The 22,592-nt window shown below is 38.4% G+C and overlaps 1 protein-coding gene across 1 annotated transcript in view; it reads right to left on the bottom strand.

Moving 5' to 3' along the window:
- The window catches only part of SMYD3 (SET and MYND domain containing 3), a 735,177-nt gene that overhangs the window by 560,891 nt on the left and 151,694 nt on the right, over nucleotides 1–22,592 (bottom strand). Inside the window, exons 3-5 of the mRNA XM_011955728.1 lie at nucleotides 12,445–12,552; nucleotides 6,627–6,684; nucleotides 4,157–4,293 (exon numbers count right to left, since the gene is read on the bottom strand). Of these exons, the coding sequence (XP_011811118.1) occupies nucleotides 4,157–4,293; nucleotides 6,627–6,684; nucleotides 12,445–12,552 (303 nt within the window). The remainder of the gene's footprint in view (nucleotides 1–4,156; nucleotides 4,294–6,626; nucleotides 6,685–12,444; nucleotides 12,553–22,592) is intronic.

A 22,592-nucleotide genomic window follows, 5' to 3' on the forward strand; every position in this document is an offset into this window, starting at 1 on the left:
CCCCCCAGGGAACATACAATCGAAGTTTAAAAAAAAAAACTATGCAAATAAAGCTGCAAGTAAATTGCTCTAGCCTCTCCATCCACCAGATTATCACTTAGCATCTCCTCCTCTAGAGAAACTCTGGGAGTATCCCTACCCTCACTTTCTATGACATTTAGTACAAAACAAACATTTTCAACATCAAGCTCTTATTCTAACTCTACCATAATTACTAAATGTAACTGAAATCTGTATTCCACAGGTAACAACTTCCTTTGAAAACCTTCCCCAGAGGAGGTTGATATATTTCCCTCAGGAGGTTGGAGGAATCAACACCCCTGAGTCCCCAGCAGCATTTCTAGACCACCGTGTGTCACTGTTTCCCAGCACCATCCTCGCTTTTGAAATGTATGTCAGTTTCTACTTCTGATATAAGGTTCCCCTTGATACCCACCCTTGGAAAAATTCCTCCTTCCTATGGCTCATGTGACTCAGTTTTTACAGCCAGGCAACAAATTCATAAGTGGACAGGATACATTTATACAGAAAACTCCACAATCAAACCCCAATTGCTATTAGGGTGCGTGTGTATTAACACTGGTGCTCAGAGTCAGAGTCAGACTAACATTGGTGCTAAGAAGTGGGGTGAAAAGGAGGAATATCTGGGAAATGACCGGGAAAATGACTACAAAAGGTCTCAAGTAACAGAACAAATTTTCCAAGTAAAATTAAGGCTTACGCAGCAGATGCACGTTTGGCACTGAGAACCTGGTCCGACAGGAAAGACACACTATTTTTCAGCCAGAAACCCCAGTGTTCAAAATACAAGCTGCCAACTTTTCAGGCATTAATCATGAGTGTCCATTAGAAAAAGCCATCAGCTCACCAGACAATGAAATATGCTCTCAGGATTAAGAACGGTCTCATCCTCCCCGACCCCTGACCTTTCGGGGAAAGTGCAAGTTTGATAAAGATGTGCATATTCTTCAAGTAAGACTTTTGACCTGATGAAGTTTTCTACCTTGATAGACAATTTTGAAATTTAGAATTAGCCACACACTTCTACAATCCTGTATCAAGAGGACTTTGTACACACTAGACCTGCAAATAAATACATAAAAGTCCGCTGAGCTTGCTAAGCAAATTCAAATTCAACTAACAAACACCTCTCAGCGGGGCAAGAGACTTGATAAGAAAAGACTAATTCTAATGAAGGTGTAAAACTCCAAACAAAGAGAAAGAACATCTGCGTGAACTGTAAGTATTTAAAATGACAGATATAAAATGAGTCTGAAAATTAGGGAAACCAGCAGATAGAAACATGAAGATTCATTCCACTAGTCCCTCTATTTTTGTGTGTGTTTGAAAACATCTGTAATTTAAAAGTCAAAAAAATTAAGACATAAGCAAGTTTAGAAAAGCTCTCAGAATTCCATATGCCTTCAATGACAATCAGAAGGGCTAAAACTGGCCAGGCGCAGTGGCTCACGCCTGTAATCCCAGCACACTGGGAGGCTGAGTCGGGCGGATCATCTGAGGTCAGGAGATAAATTTTTGTATTTTGTAAAAATACAAAATTTATTTTTGTTTTTTTTTTACAAAATACAAAAATTAGCTGGCATGGTAGCAGGCACCTGTAATCCCAGCTCCTTGGGAGGCTGAGGCAGGAGAATCACTTGAACCCGGGAGGCGGAGGTTGCAGTGAGCCGATGTTGTGCCATTGCACTCCAGCCTGGGCGACAAGAACAAAACTCCGTCTCAAAAAGAAAAAAGATGGGCTAACACATAAGCTTAGTACGTCTATTGTCTGCACAGAACCTGAATGAATGTAAATGAGAGGAACCAAACGAAAACCATAAAACAAGATCTTGTTTATTGAGGCCAGGTAAAGCCAGGCTTGTTGACAGCATAAATTCAGAAGTCAGCAGCTTCCTCTGTATGTACAAACTGCCAGTCAGGGATAGTTGCATGTTGACCCGCTTTCCACAGCCTAATGAACTGACTTTTGAATTTACGCTGTGAAGAAGGCTGACTTTACCTGGCCTCAATAAAGAAAACCCTGTTTGAAGTTGTTTTTCTGTGGTGCCCATTTCTTCTCTTTGATTGATTAATTTTATATCAAAGTAAAATGAGCAGAGGAGCAGTAGACTGGGATAAAAATCTCTGCCCAGGGATCCTGACCCAGTTCCCACGTGCTTGATGTGATTTGTGCCATCACACACCGCCAACATTCTGATCTCAGCGACTCATCCCTGAAAGCTGCAGGATCCATTTAGGTTATTTAGGATCTTTCATGAACAAGGAAGGAGAAGGAGTCGGGGGCGGGCAGGAGGGAGAAGGAGTCGGGGGGCGGGAAGGAGGGAGAAGGAGTCCAGAGGCTGTTTACTAACCCATATTTCAATGCAGAAATGACACATCTACGGCCAGTGATGCCCCAAAATCTCAAAACTGCCTATGTGCTACTTTTCTAGCACTAACAAACACGATGTGAGAAGGGTAAGCACAGTATTAAAAACTGGTCCACTTAATCATAGCAACAGAATTTCCCCCCCATACAACATGGAGAGAATTTCATTATAAAATCCATGAGACTAAAATCTTTAGAAAGAAAGAACTGGGATAGTAATTCACATTTTATAAGTAGCAATAGAAAGTATTTTAAAATATTTTTCATGGATATTAATAACATCAGTAATTATCACTGGAACATTTTCCAACAATAGAAATAATTACCACAGAATAGCCACAAACTTAACACTAGCAATGAGGTAACAATCGTCACAAGGTATGTTTTTATCTTTCAGTAGGTGATCGTGTTTCTAGTGTTTGACAAGAAAAGAGCCTTGTGCACTGTACACGATACGTCTATAGGTTGTAATTTTCAGAAGCATATGAACTACATGAGAAAGTTTTCAGATGCACTGTAAGTAACCAATAAATTTTGAAATCAATTTTAAATTATAGATAAACCAGAATATAAAGCTAAGATGACATTAATCAGAAAATCATAAAAATGTACCATACAGAATAAAAATACGTTTGAGAAAACCTAGAATCAATCTCCAGCAATCAAACCAATTACATTTAATTTTTCAGAAAACAGTAAATTTTAAAACATGCCTTAAAATATTAATGACATAAATCTATCTTTAAATGTGTGCTTACAAATTACAAAATAAGTGGCAAAATTGTCAAAAGTAAAGTTTTACTTGTTATTAAATTGTGATCAACATTAGAACAAATGCAAACACACGATCTGAGAAAGCGAGGACAGCAGATCCACAGCAGTGAGGGGAGTGTTTCTGTCATCCCTAGCCCAGGGTAAACATCAAGAATCAATCATTTCATACCTACGGGCTCATGAAGAAAAGAAAAAAAAAAAGAATCAATCATCACGCTCTTCCTCCGTAGGCCAAGATAAACCCTCAGAATCATTTTTTTAAAAAAACTTCAGGAGGCCGGGCGTGGTAGTTCACCCCTGTAATCCCAGGACTTTGGGAGGCCAAGGTGGGCGGATCACCTGAGGTCAGGAGTTCAAGACCAGCCTAGGCAACATGGTGAAACCTCGTCTCTACAAACAGAAAAAAAAAATTCGCTGGGCATGGTGGCTCACGCCTGTAATCCCGGCTTCTCGGAATGCTGAGGCATGAGACTCGCTTGATTCTGGGAGGCGGAGATTGCAGTGAGCCAAGATCGTGCCACTACACTCAAGCCTGGGCGACAGAGCGAGACTCTGTCTTAAAACAAAAAAGAAAAGAAAAGAAATGGATTTCAATAAATTTTTCTTTTCAAAGACAGGCTCTATGCTTAAACCACCACCGTAAAGCTCAATGAATGCAATGCAATGGCAAACAAGTCCATTCACAAAAGATAATGGAATATGCTCTTCTTAGAAAAGAAAGCATACTCTTTCTTCCAAGGGTACACTTTGAGAACTGACAATGAACATACTCAGGCAATAACAAGAATATTAATAAAACAGAAAATTTCATACCCTTTTCAATGCACACAATACATTCTCTCATTCTCTACTCACTATGATAAGGGAGTAATAGAAGGCATTAAGGGTCTTGAATTTCCTGTCAAGATTCTCGACTTTTTTGTAACCAATGACAAAATAAGGAGCGAATGGTTGATGTATGGAATTAGCAAAGAGAGCAAACTTAACACTTACTTTTGCAAAGGCTTCAAAAAGGTCAAAGGCAGGTGGCAGCTGAGAGGCATCCTGTATTTCTTCTCTCATGAAATGTTGAAATGTCATTACAAGTTGCCTGAGGCCCTCTTTCTTATCTTCAGTCAGTTTGTTAATATCTTTTTTAAAGAGAAAATAAATAGGACAATCTCAAAGTAAACTTTTAAAGGATAATTTTCAAGTGTTCAATGCTGGCTGTTAAACCAGATATTTCCTACCTTACATTGGATTCTGACAAAGAGCAAATACATATTGTTTTATCTTTTGCCAACTAAAAATGATGCATATGTTATCAATTAAATTCTGCCAAATTTTGTCTGCAACGTAAGATCAAACACCTATCAAAACATAAGTGTGCATATATATGAAAAAGCATTAAAACCAAAATCAGTAAGGTTGTGTGTTACCAGATTTTCTATATCATTCTGTACACACATACAAACAATTATAAGTTCATATTAAGTCAGTAAAGTTAAGCAGACTTTTCCATGAAATAATTTACAACTAGGTCATGACTAAACTAATAAATAGCATCACCTCTAAGGTAAAAAGACAGAAAATGAGAACTAAAAAGTTCAGATAAAGTTCAAATAGCTTAAATTTGTCATGTGGTTAGTATAGCATGAATAGAACAGGGATCAAGCAAAGCAATTTCAACCTCAAGTTATCTGAGCTGAATAAACAAGATAAAGGAGCCCGGCGCAGTGGCTCGTGCCTGTAACCCCAGCACTTTGGGAGGCTGAGGCAGGCAGATCACTTGAGATCAGGAGTTCAAGACCAGTCCGGCCAGTGTGGTGAAACCCCATCTCTACCAAAAATACAAAAATTAGCCGGGCATGGTGGTACGTGCCTATAATCCCAGCTACTTGGGAGGCTGAGGCAGGAGAATCACTTGAATCCAGGAGGTGGAGGTTGCAGTGAGCCAACATCACACCACTGCACTCCAGCCTGGACAAAAAGAGAGACTCCATGTCAAAAAAAAACAAAGACAGAAAACAAGATATGATGTGGCGCCACCCCAAACAGAAGGAGATGGTCCTAAAACAAAAGAGGAAAAAAAAAGTTCTAAAGCCAATACTACCCCCTTTAAATATCATTGTCAATTATACGACAAATGGGGTGTTAAGGCTGAAAAGTACATAACAGGTCAATCACTAACGTTTGAGAGTATTTCACTTAAGGTCACGTGTATGACACTATTACTGAGAAGGGCTAATGCGAAGAGTAAAACCCATGGTAACAGATGTTAATTATCTAGCAGTAAAATATAACAAGAAAATTTGAATACTTTGCTGTCTTTTAAAACTTGAAAAGATACATCAAGTTGAACTATAGCATAACTCTGTTGCTTATGTCTATGCATATTCTTTAGATTACTTATTTGACAGAATAATTAACCCAATGATTTCTTAAATAATAATTTATTATCATGGGAACTTGGGATCCCACAACCTTATATAAGTCTGTACTAGTTCATCTTCTTGTCTCCATCCGGAAGTATTGAACTGTGCAGCAAATTTACTCTATGTGCCCTGGCTAGTTTTGAGTTGAAATCACTTACAACCTCAATGAAAAGGATCTGTGCCAATACGAAAGCAAAATGAAGCCTACCTTTGCTTAACACTCAGATATGGGAAGCTTTTTAAGTCATCCCAAGAATGTGGCTACCTACATGGTAGTTTTGGAGAAGAACGATGCTCAACACTGCCATGGAGACTGAATCATCTGTACCTTTTATAAACTTCCTTAATATCTAAAAGATCAGTAACCCTAAAAGCATCGTGGAATCCCCCTGTTCACTAAATCACTCTTCTCTGACATCAAAAAGAAACCAGAACAGGAAATTAAGAGAGAGAAGAAGGGAAACAGGAAGGAAAAAAAACAAGAAAAATGATTTCGTTGGCCAGGCTCATGCCTGTAATCCCAGCACTTTGGGAGGCCAAGGCGGGCGGATCACAAGGTCAGGAGATTGAGACCATCCTGGCTAACATGGTGAAACCCTGTCTCTACTAAAAATACAAAAAAATTAGCTGGGTGTGGTGGCGGGCGCCTGTGGCCCCAGCTACTCAGGAGGCTGGGCAGGAGAATCCCGGGAGGCAGAGCTTGCAGTGAGCTGAGATCGCACCACCGCACTCTAGCCTGGGCGACAGAGCAAGACTTTGTCTCAAAAAAAAAAAAAAAGAAAAGAAAGATTTCATCAACTGGACTAATGGTCACACTACCCCATCTAACCTGAACATCTTTATGGTGCTTTACTAACCCCTATCAGGACAGAGCTACTCCGGAATAAGTGGAATAAACCAGAGTGACAATTGTATATAAAAATAAATCTTGTTAGGTTTGCATCACATTATAAAGAAACAGAAAAACAAAGTTAAAAATAAATCCGTTCACCAACTCGGCAAACAAATCATAGAAATTTTTTTTAAGACGCTGATAGACAATCACTTACTTGACTCCAGATCATAAAATGAGTAAAGCTTCTCTGATTCTGAAGGCGTTCCATCCATCTGTGAAGGAAAGGGGAAAAACGCCAATAAAAATTTCAAGTGTTCCAATATATAAACAAATATGTTTGAGTACCTTTATATATTTAAATGGAAGTCTATCAAAAAGAACATTTTCTATATATTCTTTCTATTCATCATTCTTATTAGACCGAATTAATCAACAACTTTAAAATAAAAATCTAACTTGTATCTTCACTCAACAGTTTAATCTCCAAATGCAAAACTGTTGTGCAAGAAGTTCCCATATTTTTATATTCGTAAAACTCTCTATAAAATTGTATACTGGCCAGGAGTCAGTAAACAATAGGAAAAGGAGGGGCATGGGAGCTCACACCTATAATTCCCCAGTACTTTGGGAGGCCAAGGCAGGCAGATTGCTTTAACCCAGAAGTTCAAGGCCAGCCTGGGCAACATGGCAAAACCCTATGCCTACGAAACATACAAAATTTAGCCAGGCATGATGGCATGCACCTGTAGTCCCAGCTACTCAGCAGGCTGAGGGGGGAGAATCACTTGAGCCCAGCAGTTCAAGCTTGCAATGAGCTGTGATCATGCTACTATACTCCAGCCTGGGTAATAGACCAAGTCCCTGCCTCAAAAAAGAAAAAAAAGGGAAGAACAGATTAGGAGCCTACAATAAGTTGAGAAAGATATTCACGCTAAAGACGGGTAAAAAAATCTGAGAGGCTTCACCACAGCAGGATTCCACAGAGTTTATTATTTTGCCACTTACGAAAAAGGGCCGAAGAAATCACTTCAATGAATTCTAGGGAAAAAAAAGATAAGTACTCTTCCAGTTAATACTAATTATCTATGCATATCTTCCTTGAAGAGGCAAGTAGAAAATGACATACTTGCCCCATGCATTAGTTCACAATAGCCAAGTTATAAAGGCAATGTAACAGAGATTACTGCCATCTCATATCGCAAATACAGAACCTCCTCCATCTTTATTCCCACAAGAAGACAGCAGGGCCTTCAAAGAGAGGCTGTGCACTTCTTCACTGCTACAGATTCCGTGATTAATAGGAAAAGAACAAATTTTTTTGTCTTAAGACATTCCCTGGAATAATCTACCTTCTACATTAACATGGGGTGAATTTCAGACTTAAAGGGCATACCTCATTTTCTTATACTTCACTTTATCATGCTTTTCAGACATTACACTGAAGGTTTACATCATCAAGCAAGTCTATCGATGCCATTTTTCTAACAACACGTGCACACTTTGTGTCTATGTGTGACATTTTGGAATTCTCACAGTATTTCAAACTTTTTCTTATTATTGTATCTGTTACTATGACCTGTGATCAGAGATCTTTAATGTTACTACTGTAATTGTTTTGGGGTACCACAAACCATCCCCATATAAGACCACAAACTCAATCAATAAACGTGTGTGTTCTCACTGCTCTGCTGACCGGCTCTTCCCACTGTCTGGCTATTCCCCTATCTCTTCCCTCTCCTCAGGCCTCTGTATTCTCTGACACAACAATATTGAAATTAGGCCAATTAATAACTTTACAATGACCTGTAAGTGAAAGGATGAGTCGCACATCTCTCATTTGAAATCAAAAGCTAGAAATGAGTGAGCTTAGTGAGAAAGAAATACTGAAAGCTGATAATAGACCATAAGTCAGGCCTCTTGCACCAAACAGCCAAGTTGTCAATACAAGGGAGAGTTCTGAAAGAAAACGAAAAGAGCTACTCCCATGAACACATGAGTGAGTGATAAGAATGCACGACAGTCTTATTGCTGGTCTAGAGAAAGTCTGAGTGGCCTGGATGGAAGATTAAAACAGCCATAAGATTCCCGTGAGCCAAAGCCTCATCCAGGGGAAAGCCCTAACTTGCTTCAATTTTATGAAGGCTCAGAGAGGGGAGAAAATTGCAGAAGAAATGCTGGAAGTTAACAGAGTTTGGTTCATAAGGTTTAAGGAAAGACGCCATCTCTATAACATAAAAGCACAAGGTGGCCAGGTGCGATGGCTCACGCCCATAATCTCAGCACTTTGGGAGGCCAAGGCGGGCAGATCACCTGAGGTCAGGAGCTCGAGACCAGCCTGGCCAACATGGTAAAACCCCGTCTCTACTAAAAGTACAAAAAAATTAGCCGGGCGTGGTGGTGGGTGCCTTTAGTCCCAGCTACTCAGGAGGCTGAGGCAGGAGAATCGCTTGAGCCTAAGAGGCGGAGGTTGCAGTGAGCCAAGATCACGCCACTGCACCCCAGCCTGGGTGACAGAGCAAGACTCCATCTCAAAACATACATACATACATGCATACATGCATAATCCAAAAAAGTGCAAGGTGAAGCAGCAAGTGCTATATAGAAGCTGCAGCAAATGATCCAGGAGACCTGACAAAAATGACTGAATTTGGCTACACTAAACAACAGATTTTTAATGTAGATGAAACAGTCTTATATTGGAGGATGCCATTTAGGACTTTCATAGCTAGAGAGAATTCGATGCCTGCCTTCAAAGAACAAGTAGACTTTTTTTTTTATTGTTATTATACTTTAAGTTCTAGGGTACATGTGCACAACGTACAGGTTTGTTACATACGTATACATGTGTCATGCTGGTGTGCTGCACCCATTAACTCATCATTTACATTAGGTATATCTCCTAATGCTATTCCTCCCCCTTCCCCCCTCCCCACAATAGGACCCGGTGTGTGATGTTCCCCTTCCTGTGTCCAAGTGATCTCACTGTTCAGTTCCCACCTGTGAGTGAGAACATGCAGTGTTTGGTTTTTTGTCGTTGTGATAGTTTGCTGACAATGATGGTTTCCAGCTGCATCCATGTCCCTACAAAGGACATGAACTCATCCTTTTTATGGCTGCATAGTATTCCATGGTGTATATGTGCCACATTTTCCTAATCCAGTCTGTCATTGATGGGCATTTGGGTTGGTTCCAAGTTTTTGCTATTGTGAATAGTGCCGCAATAAACATACGTGTGCATGTGTCTTTATAGCAACATGATTTATAATCCTTTGGGTATATACCCAGTAATGGCAAGTGGACTTTTTTTAGGGACTAATGCAGCTGGGGACTTTAGGTTGAAGCCAGGGCTCATTTACCATTCCTAAAATGCTAGGGCCCTTACTATTTGTGGTAAATCTACTTCGCCTGTGCTCTACCAATGGAACAACAAAGCGTAGATGACAGCACATCTGTTACAGCATGGTTTACTGAATATTTTAAGTCCACAGTTGAGACTTACTGCTCAGTAAAAAAGATTCCCTTTAAAATGTTACTGCTCGTTGACAATGCATCTGGTCACCCAATAGCTCTAATAGAGATATTTAAAAACTCAAATGTCGTTTTCATGCCTGCTAACAGGACCATCATGCTGCAGCCCATGAATCAAGGAATCATTTTGACTTTCAAGTCTTATTTTAAAACTATATTCCATTAGGCTATAGCTGCCACAAATATTGATTCCTCTCGTGGATCTGGACAAAGTAAATTTTAAAACCTTCTATAAATGACTCACAATTCTAAATACCATTAAGAAGATTTGTAAATCCTGGGAGGTCAAAACATCAACATGAACCGAAGCTCAGAAGAACTTGATTCCAACGTTCGTGGATAACACTGAGGGGTCAAGACTTCAGTAGAGGAAGTAACTGTAGATGTCATGGAAAGAAAAAAGGAACTGGAATAGAGAAAGAAACTGTGGACGTGATGGAAAGAACAAAGGAACTGGAATCAACACGAAAACCTAGGAAATACCTTTCTACACATGAGTCCTGGGAAAGAATTTATGACTTAAGTCCTCAAAAGCAATTGCAACGAAAACAAAATTGACAAGTGGGACCTAATTAAACTAAAGAGCTCCCACACAGCAAAATAAACTTGCAACAGATAAACAGACAACTTATAGAATCAAAGAAAATATTCACAAACTATGCAGCCAACAAAGGTCTAATATCCAGAATCTATAAAGAACTTAAGCAACTCACCAAGTAAAAAACAAACAACCTCATTAAAAAGTGGACAAAGGGCCACCACAGTGGCTCACACCTATATAATCCCAGCACTTTGGGAGGCCAAGGTGGGAGAATTTCTTGAGCCCAGGACTTTAAGACTGGCCTGGGAAACATGAGGAAATTTCGTCTTTCCAAAAAAAAAGGAAAAATCACAAAAACTAGTTGGGCGTGGTGGCGGGCACCTGTCGTCCCAGCTACTTGGAAAGCTGAGGTAGGAGGATTGCTTGAGCCCCAGAGGTTGAGGCTGCAGTGAGCCATGATCACGCCACTGCACTCCAGCCTGGGGCAACAGAGTGAGACCCTGTCTCAAAAAGTAAAAATAAAAAGTGGGCAAAGGACAAGAACAGACACTTCTCAAAAGACGACATACAAGTGGCCAAAAAACATAGGCCACGTTACTAATCATCAGAGAAGTGCAAATCAAAACCACAGTGAGATACCATCTCATACCAGTCAGAGTGGCTATTATTGAATCAAAAAATAACACAGGCTGGCGAGGCTGCAGAGAAAAGGGAACACTGTCCGTGGGAACGTATCCAATTCAGCTGCTGTGGAAAGCAGTTCGGAGATTTCTCAGAGAGTCACCATTCAACTCAGCAATCCCATTATTGGGCATATACCCAAAGGAAAATACGTCACTCTACCAAAAAGATGCATGTACTCATACATTCATCACAGTGCTATTCACAATAGCAAAGGCATGGAATCAATCTAGGTGCCCATTAACAGTAAAATGGATAAAGAAAATGTGATACATAAACACTATGAAATATTATGCAACCATTAAAAAGAGTGAAGTCATGTCTTTTGGAGCAACATGAATGCAGTTGGAGGGCATTATCTTAAGTGAATTAACATAGAAACAGAAAACCAAATAGCTCTCACTTATAACTGAGAGCTAAATATTGGGTGGACGTGGACACAAAGATGGGAATAACAGACACTGGGGGATGCAAGGGGCAGGTAAGGAGCAGGAAGTGGGCAAGGGATGAAAAACTAGCTACTGGGTGTCATGCTCACTACCTCGGTGATGGCATCCATCATACCCCAAACCTCAGCATCATGCAATACACCCATGCAACAAATCTGCACATGTACCCCTGAATCTAAAATAGAAGCTAAAACTTTTTTTAAAACAGAGAGAAGTAGAACCTGAAGAAGTAACTGATTTTCTGCAATCTCATGATAAAACTTGAAAAGATGAGGAGTTGCTTCTTATGAATGAACAAAGAAAGTGGTTTCTTGAGATGGAACCTGCTCCTGGTGATGATGCTGTGAGGTATCGTATGCTACAGTGAAATCATTTGCAAAAGGAAGAGGCAATCAAGGCAGCAAATTCGACTGTTGTCTTATTTTAAGAAATTGCCACAGCCACCTCGAACTTCAGTAACCACCCTGAACTTCAGCAACCACCACTTGATCAGTCAGCAGCCATCAACATCCACCAGCGAAAAGATGACGATGCACTGAAGGCTCTAACGATCCTTAGCACTTTTAGAAATGCATTTTTAAATTAAGGTACGTACATTGTTTCTGTTGGCATAATGCTATTGCACACTTTAAATAGACTACAGTGTAGTGTCCACATAACTTTTATATTTACTGGGAAGCCAAAAAATTTGTGAGACACATTTTATTGCAATATTTGCTTTATTGTGGTGGTCTGAAACTGAACCTGCAACATCTCTGAGGTATACCTGAAAATGCAACTGCATATGCTCATTTAATCAAAACCCAGCTACATTTCATGAGTTTTATACTCACAAGTTTGAAGACAACTCTGCCAAGAAGTCGAACGGAGTCTGGAGGATATCTGGGTTTGCAGCTTTTAAGGCATTTGCATTCCCGTTTGTGGTCCGGCCAAGCTTTTTTCTATCAAGACAAGAGTGGGGAGAACATAGGTGACCTAAAATTTAACTTTCATTTATACTGGTTTTGAACATCGAGAGTTATGAACATTAAATTTTAATAGTCAAAATGTAACTGCACAATAGAAAATAAAAGCAATATTCTAAATCTGAAAATAATCCAGGATGAGTCTTTGCCAAGTATGCAATTACTATGCAAGGACATTAAAAGCGTCAGCTTCACCTCTGTGCTTTCATTTGTCCCCTGGTTATTACCTGGCTAGTGAAGCCCAAAGAAAGAGCCATTCTAGATTACTTAATAATGTACAAGATGGTCTTTGAACTGATCAAACAGGATTCAACAATAGTCATTTTGAATACAAAAAGAAAATGTCACTCCAAATTAGGAAATAAAACACATGGTTCAGAAGACTCAAAACAGGGATGACAGCCTTCTGAACTTCTGTGCTGCTACAGAAACACCAGGACGGCTAACATACCCCCAAATATAAAACCTCTTTGTTTTAAAAGCAACATAAAAAGAGCTGTTAGCTAAAATCATTACATGTCCAGTTTGTCCTGGATGTGTCTAGGTTTGTATCTGTGTCCTGGCTTAAGTATTAAGAGTGTCCCTTTTCACTCTGAAAAGTTCTGGTTTTGATGACAAATTACACGGTCACCTAAGCCATGATCCTAGCCGTGTGCTGGTCTGGCTAAAGAGACCACTGAGTCAGTTGCCAGTGTACGGATGAACGGACTGAAGGGAAGGACACTATCCCTGAGCCTTGGATCAGAAAGGCCATGGCTGTTTTCACACAGAAGCACTTTCATATGGAAATAAAATCCAGGTCATCTAATATGTAGCCCCGGTGAGTAGAAGAAGCCTCAATCAAATGTCTCTCATGTTATATTCTGAAAACTGGAATTTCCGTTACTGAAAGGCCTGATACCCCTACTCATCCTTATTTCAAAAATTAGAAATCGGCTCCCCAATTTCTGGGTCTATAAAATCCTCCTTAAAGGGATGGCTGTCACTTCCACCTGCAGTAGAAACATACAGCACAACCAAAAGTTTCAAAAGAGCTGCAGCTACTTCAAAACCGTGACTCAGGTTCAATGTCAAGTCAGTATTTTGCTCAGAACGACTATCCACGTCAACTTGTTGGGTGACAGCTTTGTCTGTCTTCTATTTCTTAGCAACCCAAATGGTGGAGACATTGTTTCTAACATGTGTGTCACTCCTTCCATCGATGCTACTCATGGTTGCCTCACTTCCTCCATGACAACCCTCTCCATGTGCCGTTGGTAACTTGTGTTTTGGTATTTAGACTTCACTCACTTCTAAACACTCACTTCTAAACGAGCTGATTCAAAGTAAAGATGTGTATGAACTAAGACTGCAAAACCAGAAACAGAAAATCTTAAAATTATGGAAGGGGAAAAAGGAAAGCATGCTAGCATCTACTTAGCATTCTACAAGGTACTAGACACATGACTAAGCAACTAACAAAGCACGTTTCATTTGATTTTCATAATAATCTGAATGGTAGGTATTATCCCTCTGTTAAAGAAGAAAGGCTCAAAAGCTGATATCTAACTATCAGACTGCCTAAATATAAAAAGAGAGTAAAAATTCTTAGCATGCTAAACATGAGAGCTGAATAATTTGTGCATTACATTTGAGTGTTTGTACATTTATTTGAGTTGCCTCACAAGCAAGGCAAAAAAGAAGGCATGACGGTTTATGTAATTCTCAACTGACAGAAAGTAAAAATAAAAAGTTTCACCAAGATTAAATCACAGGAGGGATTTACTCCAAGAGTGGTAATCAACACACTGAACGACGTCCTTAACAACAGGTCACAGCTATAATGGCCTTTTGTATGACTTTTAATATCAGTACTCACTGAAAGGCGTAATATGAAAAGACAGCTCAGGGAAACAACAAGCTTCTGCTGAGCAGGGGCTAGTCCTGGACTAGCAATGAGCAACTACCAATGTGTGTAAGAGGCCTAAAACATATATGGTACAATTGTCAAGTAAGTTTTAAAAACACAATACCATGTTGACCCTACTTAGAGATTCAAAATATACTTAGCATTCTAAAGGTTCTAAATGCACTAAAGAAATGTGTATAAATTATTTAACACGGTTTCCCATGCTTGTTATTGTTACCCTTTAGGAAGTTAGGTTGGTATTCACTGACTCAGATACACCTATACATACAGATATTTTTTTTTTTCCACCCGGTCTTTGCATGTGAGTGGGTTAAGCTAACAAATTTACATTCATTTGCACTCACAAGAAACAAGAGTGTGGACTTTTTTGGTTTTTCACTGATAGAAGGGAGAACCATAAGTTTGGCAGAAGTTTTCCTTTGATTCTAGAAGCTGAGAAGCCTGTCAGATGCTCTCCTGGACACAGTGTGTAGGCAGGAACAGATAGCACAGTACCAGTGGGTCTATCAGAAAGCACCTTGGGCTCTGTTCAAATGCCTGTGTCTAGCTGAACAGGGCTCGCACTCAGCAAAACAAAGCAGAGATAATTGGAGGCAAAAGAGCTTAAGAGCAGATTTTAATCAATGCTCATTTTAGCTACAAGAGATTAGCCATAACCCCTCTGTTAAAACCTAATTGAGCAGCTCAGCCTCCTGACACCTTACCAGGGTGAAATAACTACAAAATGTACACCAGATAATGAACAACTCATCAGTCAGATGACAACATTTGGAATTAAATATCCAAATTTTGGGAAATTCCTGTTAAAACAACTTTAGGTCCTTAACATAATTGATATTGAGCTCTTATTTCTCAACAATAACTAGAAACTAGACAAAATATTTCTTAAACTTATTCCTAGATCACTGCCTGAAAACATACTTATTTTCTCATTTGCTTCAGCAAAAATATGTTCATTATTTCCATCTAAAAGCCAAATCAGATCATTTAGGTATAAATAGAGAAAGCAATCATATCACTTAAAATTGGTCTGTAATATGGTACCACGTATCAGCCCATTCCTTTTCTTTTTAAAACATTAACTGCTAAAATTTATCATTCAGCTTCACCTATCACATCTTACCATAAGGGTTACAAACACAAGCATACCACAGAAAAGGCTTACAAAGAAATCTTTTTATGCAGCCCCTTTTGACTTTGAAGCAAAACGTGACAATCATACAAAAATAAAAGGCATTATCTTCACTCAACAAACTAACCTTGGTCAAGACCTCAATGACACATTTGTCATATATATTTGCCAATTTCTCAAAAGACAACCTCCGTGATTTACATTTTTTCCTATTTTCTTACATTACTTCCAATACAGGATATAATTAAGATTTTGCTGATAACATTGGCTGTTGTATTTTCTGTTATCATAGCTGAAAATTAACAATGATGGTACAATAAGCATAAATTGGCTTGAGAGACAAAGGAAATTAAAATATTACATTAAGAAGCAAAAACAAAAGGAGACAAGAGTTTTATGCTAAAAAAAAAAAGGAAATGACATCTATAACACAATTCGTTCAGTGCATGCATGACTCAAAAAACAACTTCAGAATCTATACATTTCATAATGTATTTTATAGTATTTATAACAGTTCACAACATAAACCAATTAACCACACCAATAGTTCTCAATGGGAGTGACGCGTATCTTGGGGGTTGTTTGAGAAATTTATGGGGATATTTTTATTTGTCACAATGTTTGCGGAAAATTACAGGCACTTAATGAGCAGGAACCAAAGGAGTCAGAGGTTCTGTGTAAGACAGTCCTACAAAATGAAGAACTATCCAAATCCAATGCAACTTTATTTATTTATTTGTTTATTTTTTTATTTTATTTTATTTTTTGAGACAGAGTCTCGCTCTGTCGCCCAGGCTGGAGTGCAGTGGCCGGATCTCAGGTCACTGCAAGCTCCGCCTCCCGGGTTTACGCCATTCTCCTGCCTCAGCCTCCCGAGTAGCTGGGACTACAGGCGCCGCCACCTCACCCGGCTAGTTTTATTTCATTTTTTTTTTTCTTTTTGTAGAGACGGGATTTCACCGTGTTCGCCAGGATGGTCTCGACCTCCTGACCTCGTGATCCGCCCATCTCGGCCTCCCAAAGTGCTGGGATTACAGGCGTGAGCCACCGCGCCCGGCTCCAAAGCAACTTTTAAGTGTCCTACCAAATTCTGTGAAGGTGGAACACTTGTTTATAATTGTCTTAGCCTAGAACTAAATCTCCTTTTACATTTAAAAACAAAGAGCTTGTTTTTACATAATCCTAACAGCACTGAATTTTCTGGGTAAATCAAAGGAAGACTGTATTTTAAGAATTTTACCTAAATTACTCAATTAAAGTCATATCACTGAAGGCAACACCACTTAGAATATGTGAATTACCAATACAGCACGCCTTCTGACCTGCATCTCTACTTCCCTTCTCACACTGACTCTATGTATAGGTGCAAATACGTGACTAATGATGTCTTCCAGTCTAATCATACCTCAGCATTTACATACTAAAATACATACTATTTTATCATAGGTTTTAAGTTTCTTTTTCCTTATATTCCAATTATGGCATTATATTAATGTTTTGAAAATATGTAACCAGATACATTGCATTACCTGTATAATTTCAAGATAGTAGAGAGGGCAATAAAAATATTTCTCACACAAACGGGGAGTTGGGTCTGAAAAGAGCCGAGAAGCCCAGATCTGGAACAACGCTACACAGTTATACATGCCACACACACACACAAGAATGTATTTTTAAATACAGAGCCTCAGACCCAGCCTAGGGATTCTGACAGTACCCATGAGATAGAATCAAGCGTCCCACTGCAGGGCTGCTGTGGTTTCAACGTGTACCTCAAAGTTCACGTGCTGGAAACGTAATTCCCAGTGCAACACGCTGAGAGGTGGGGTCTTTCAGTACCTCAGCGCTCATGAACTGATTAATGTCACTACTGCAACAGTGGGTTTGTTATAAAAGCGAGTCTGGCCTTTTTTGTTCCCTCTCAGGAGCATGCTCCTGTCACGTGATACCTTCCACCATGTTAGGATGTGGCAAGAAGGTCCTTACAGATGTGATCCTTCAATCTTGGACTTCCCAGCCTCCAGAAACACTAGCCAAATAAACTTCTATTGTTCATAAATCACCCAGTCTTTGGGACTCTGTTAATAGCAGCACAGAAGCAGATCAAGACAAGGGCATTCCATGAGTAGCTAAAGTTGAAAAACCACTGAGCTAAGCTAAATCACAAAGGAGGTCATTATATATACTAAATAGATGAAACAAAATACAATTCTGTAATTATCATTGAACTATTGCTCTAAAGAAATAAATATTTTATAATATTAAGGTGGAAAAAGTGTTTCTAAACAGAACACAAAATGTAAAAACCATAAAGGAAAAGAAATATATATTAAATTCATAACAATAAAGAATTTCTGTATAACGGGGGAAGAAAGCCAGAAACAAGGTTTAAAGGTAATAAACCATGAAAAAAATCTAAAAAATATGTATATAGACATACTGTTAAATGTCTCCAGTATACAAAAAGGTCTTACAAATAACTTTTGAATATTTCAAAAAATATAAATAAAGGTAAAGGAAATGAATAGGAAATTCATGACTGAAAAAAAAAAATAGACAAGTAATACAAACCACACCAGTGCTCAAAGAAGTGATAATAAAAATTAGATAACATAGGTGTCCCAGTAACTGGGCAAAAATCAATATAACTGGCAGTATTTAGAAACATCTAGGATTTGGGGAAATAGGCATTTTCCAGCCTTGTTAGTAGAGTTGTAGGTTGCTCTGATCTTTCTGATGGGTATTTGGTAATGAATATCAAAATTTTAATGTGCATATTGTTAACACAGAAATATTATTCATAAAGTAATTTATTTTTAAAAATTTAAATAGTATAAATAAATAAATTTAAGAATGTTCCAGCCAAAGCAACATAGGGAAATCCAGTCTCTACAAAAAAAAAACTTTTTTTTAGTTAGCCAGACATGACGGCAGGCACCTGTATTACCGGCTACACCACAGGCTAAGATGCGAGGATCACTTGCCAGCTACGCCGAAGGCTAAGATGGGAGGATCACTCCCAGCTATGCCGCAGGCTAAGATGGGAGGTCGAGACTACAGTGAGCCATGGTCACACCATTGCATTCCAGTCTGTGTGACAGAGCGAGACCCCAGGTCTCAGGGGAAAAAAAAGAATGCTCACAATAGAAGATGATTAAAATACTGAAAGTTAATTTTTCCAGCTTTTCCTAAAAGAAATTGCTATTTTTATCTTTCTCTTTATAGTTTTCCATTACTATTTAAATTTTCTCCAAAGACCATGGAGTTTATGAATAAAAACAAATATAATTTTAGGTCTACCAACTGAGAATCAGGGAGAAGTACTTGTATATGAAAGGGACAGCAAAATTATGGTTTAATAGCTTAACTTTTTAATGTTTATTTTGGAAATCTGGTTGCAACTCAAAGCATGATTGAATGGGTTAATTTTTAAATGTTAAAAAAAAGCTTCAATGAATCGTTCTGTAATGCTGATGCAATCAGCAATTTTTAATCTGAATTAAAAATTCAGAGACTCAGTAAATTGTTTTATCAGTTTAGCTATATTCATGTGTTTTTCTTAAATGAGTATAGTATCAATTAAGTACACCTTACATGAAACAGGTGTTCAATACATATTTTATGATTTATTCTAAAGCCAGTACCATTAAGGAGGTAACATTTACTGTATATTATCATTATTTGAAATTAAGGCCATACAAAAAGAAAAATGAAAGCAGACTCTCACAATTCTTTCTTTGACCAGTAAGAAATGGTCTTGATTAAATGATCACGAAAGGAGTGTATTGATGAGATGCTACACTAATAAGAGAAAATCAATTTATTTCTTCTTTCTTACGCAAAATAACATTTGCACTATTATCATAATATTTCCCTCTCCTTTTTAGATACAAAGTCCCTATTGCTCACGCAAGAACCCATTTAAATGCTGTCAAACACTGAGCTTTGGTTGGAGTGGATATCCATTTTAGGGTAGGTCTTTAGTGTTTGGGATAGAATGTAGGAAGGGTCATCCTGCATTGAACCTTGGATTGGGTAAGATATATCCAATTCATGACATCAGCTCACTAGGTATTTATTCTACAAGAAGATTAGATTCAAAGATTTGTAAGGCAGTCTTCCAATGATAAAATTCCATGAGTCTGTAATATCCATTCCTAACAAACATCTGAATTATGTCAAAATAGGTTTGAAACCTGCTTGGGTTCGGCTTACAATCATTGAAAATCTGCAACAGTATTTTCCTCAGATATTTCGTCACTAAGGATGAAGAAGCTGTCTTTAAAAATATAAAAAAGAAAAAGAATTTTTTGAGCCCACTTACTCAACAGTTTCATATAACATTAACTAAACATCTTCTATGTGAAATATCACAATGATTTTTTTCCTACATTTCAGGACTCCCTCCACTCACAATCATCTGCAGAAGTTTCCTATGGGCAAAACTTAGGATAGCTGGGCTGCCATGCAACTTGCAGGAAATAAAAGATACTCAACAGTTTTCCATTCACATCCAGTTTGCTTGATAGCCTGACAAGCAGATTCTAAAAAGGATCTAGAATCAAAGACTGTACACTGGGAGAATGGAATTGAAAAATAGATGAGAAAGAGAAAATTAATCACAAGTCTGTATACCAAAGAGTCTCAAAACACCTCTTCTCTACTTTTGGCTTGATTGAGTAAGCAACGGAAGGTTAATGTACAGAATCTTGTTGAATTTGATGCTAAGATTATCTCTGATCCAGATTATTGCTATAGACTCCTATTTGGTCTTCCTGCCCTGACTCTTACCCTTCTAGAATGGCTTCTTCAAACAATAGTCTAATTCTTTGAGTGGCTTAAAAATTGTGATCACTGTATTAGAGAAAAAGAAATAAAATCAATGCACATTTAATGGCTCTGTGGTGACCAATATGCTTCAAACTACTTGAAATATAATTTACATTATTAAATTATATTTAGGTTGGTGCAAAAGTAATTACTTTTAATGGCAAAAACCATGATTACGTATAATAAAATGTATCCATTTTAACAGTATAGTTTGATAAGTTTTGGTTTTTTTGAGATGAGGTCTTGCTATATTGTCCAGGCTGGTCTCTAACTCGTGAGTTCAAACAATTGAACTTAGCCTCCCAAAGAGCTGGGATTACATGCACATGCCACTACACCCAGCTTTGATAAGTTATGACATATATATATATATATATCCATATAACCAACCCCAAAATTAAGCTACAGATGTTAGTACTCCCCAAAAGTTCCCTTGTGCCCCTTACCTTCAGGTCCTCCATCCCAGGCAACTCAGTGGTTTCGTCTCTATAATTATAAGATTAGTTTTGTCTAGTCTAGAACAGTATTACTTCTTTTCATCTGGCTTCATTCCCTCAACACAATGTTTTAAGATTCACTAACGTTGTGGCATGCATCAGTAGTTTGTTCCTCTTAATGGACAAGTAATAGTATAGTATGCATCTCTTTATTCATTTACCTGTGGATGAATATTTCACTTATTTCCAGGTTTGGAACATTGAACAATTATGTACAAGCTGTTTTCGTAGACATAAGTTTTCATAACTCTTAGGTAAATAACTAGGAGTAAAACTGCTGGGTCACATGGTAAGTACATCTTTAACAGTATTACAAACCACTGAACTTTCTCAAAACGATGATAACACTTTACATTCCCACCACCAGTGAACAAGAATTCCAGTTGCTCCATCACTTTGCCAACACTTGACAAGGTCAGTCCTTTTAATTTTAGTCTTTCTAGTAGTAATATCTCATTACGGTTTTAATTTTCATTTATCTGATGACCAGTGACAATGATTATCTTTTAATGTATATCTTCTTAAAGTGTCTCTTCAAATCTTTTACCTGTTTTACTGGGTTTCCTTACTACTGAATTATAAGTATTCTTCATACATTCTAGATACAACTTCTTGGTTGGAAGGAGAGAGAGAGAAGGAAGGAGAGAAAGAGAAAAGGAGGGAAAGAGGGGGACAGAGATGTCTCAAATATTTTCTCCAAGTCTATAGTTTGTCTTTTCATTTTCTTAATGAAGTCAAGGTGCTGAAGGGTTTAATTTTTATGAAAATCAATTTATCAATTTTTCATGGAGGCTTAGTGCTTTCTGTGTTCTACATAGGAAATTTTATGTACCCCATATCCAAAGAGTTTCTCCTATGTTTTCTTGATTTTATACTTTTAGCTGTTAAGTTTAAGCTGATTAAACCTAAATCTTACTCAATCTAGTGAAGAATTGTTTTTACTTTTATCATTTATTTTCCATGTGCACATCAGCACAATTTGGTGAAAAGATCATCCTTTCTTATTGAATTATGTTGGCACCTTTGTTGAAAATCAACTGGCCATATATGTGTAGGGCTATATTCTTTATATTTTTATTTCGAATACAGGTTAAGTATCCCTTCTTTGAAATGCTTGGGACCAGAAGGGCTTCAGATTTTGGATTTCTTTGGATTTTGAAATGTTTGCATTATACTTACTGGCTGAACCATCCCAAATCTAAAAATCCAAAATCCAAAATACTCCCATGAGCATTTCCTTTGGGTGTCATGCTGGTGCTTAAAATATTTGGGATTTTGGAGCACTGCAGATTTTTTTATTTGGGATGCTCTACTTGTATTATGATGTGTTGACATTTTAAACACCTTTCTGACTACAGAGAAGAATGCTCCTGCTCCTCCCAGGGACAGGCAATTCTAAGAAATAACAAAGAGTGAGCCGAGGCAGGCGGATCACGAGATCAGGAGATCGAGACCATCCTGGCTAACACAGTGAAACCCCATCGCTACCAAAAATACAAAAATTAGCCAGGCCTGGTGGCGGCACCTGCAGTCCCAGCTGCTCAGGAGACTGAAGCAGGAGAATGGCGGGAACCCGGGAGGCGGAGCTTGCAGTGACCCGAGATCGCGCCACTGCACTCCAGCCTGGGCGACAGAGCGAGACTCCGTC

Source organism: Colobus angolensis, unplaced genomic scaffold (genome assembly GCF_000951035.1).
Source record: "Colobus angolensis palliatus isolate OR3802 unplaced genomic scaffold, Cang.pa_1.0 Scaffold40, whole genome shotgun sequence".
In the NCBI taxonomy this organism is placed as follows: domain Eukaryota; kingdom Metazoa; phylum Chordata; class Mammalia; order Primates; family Cercopithecidae; genus Colobus; species Colobus angolensis.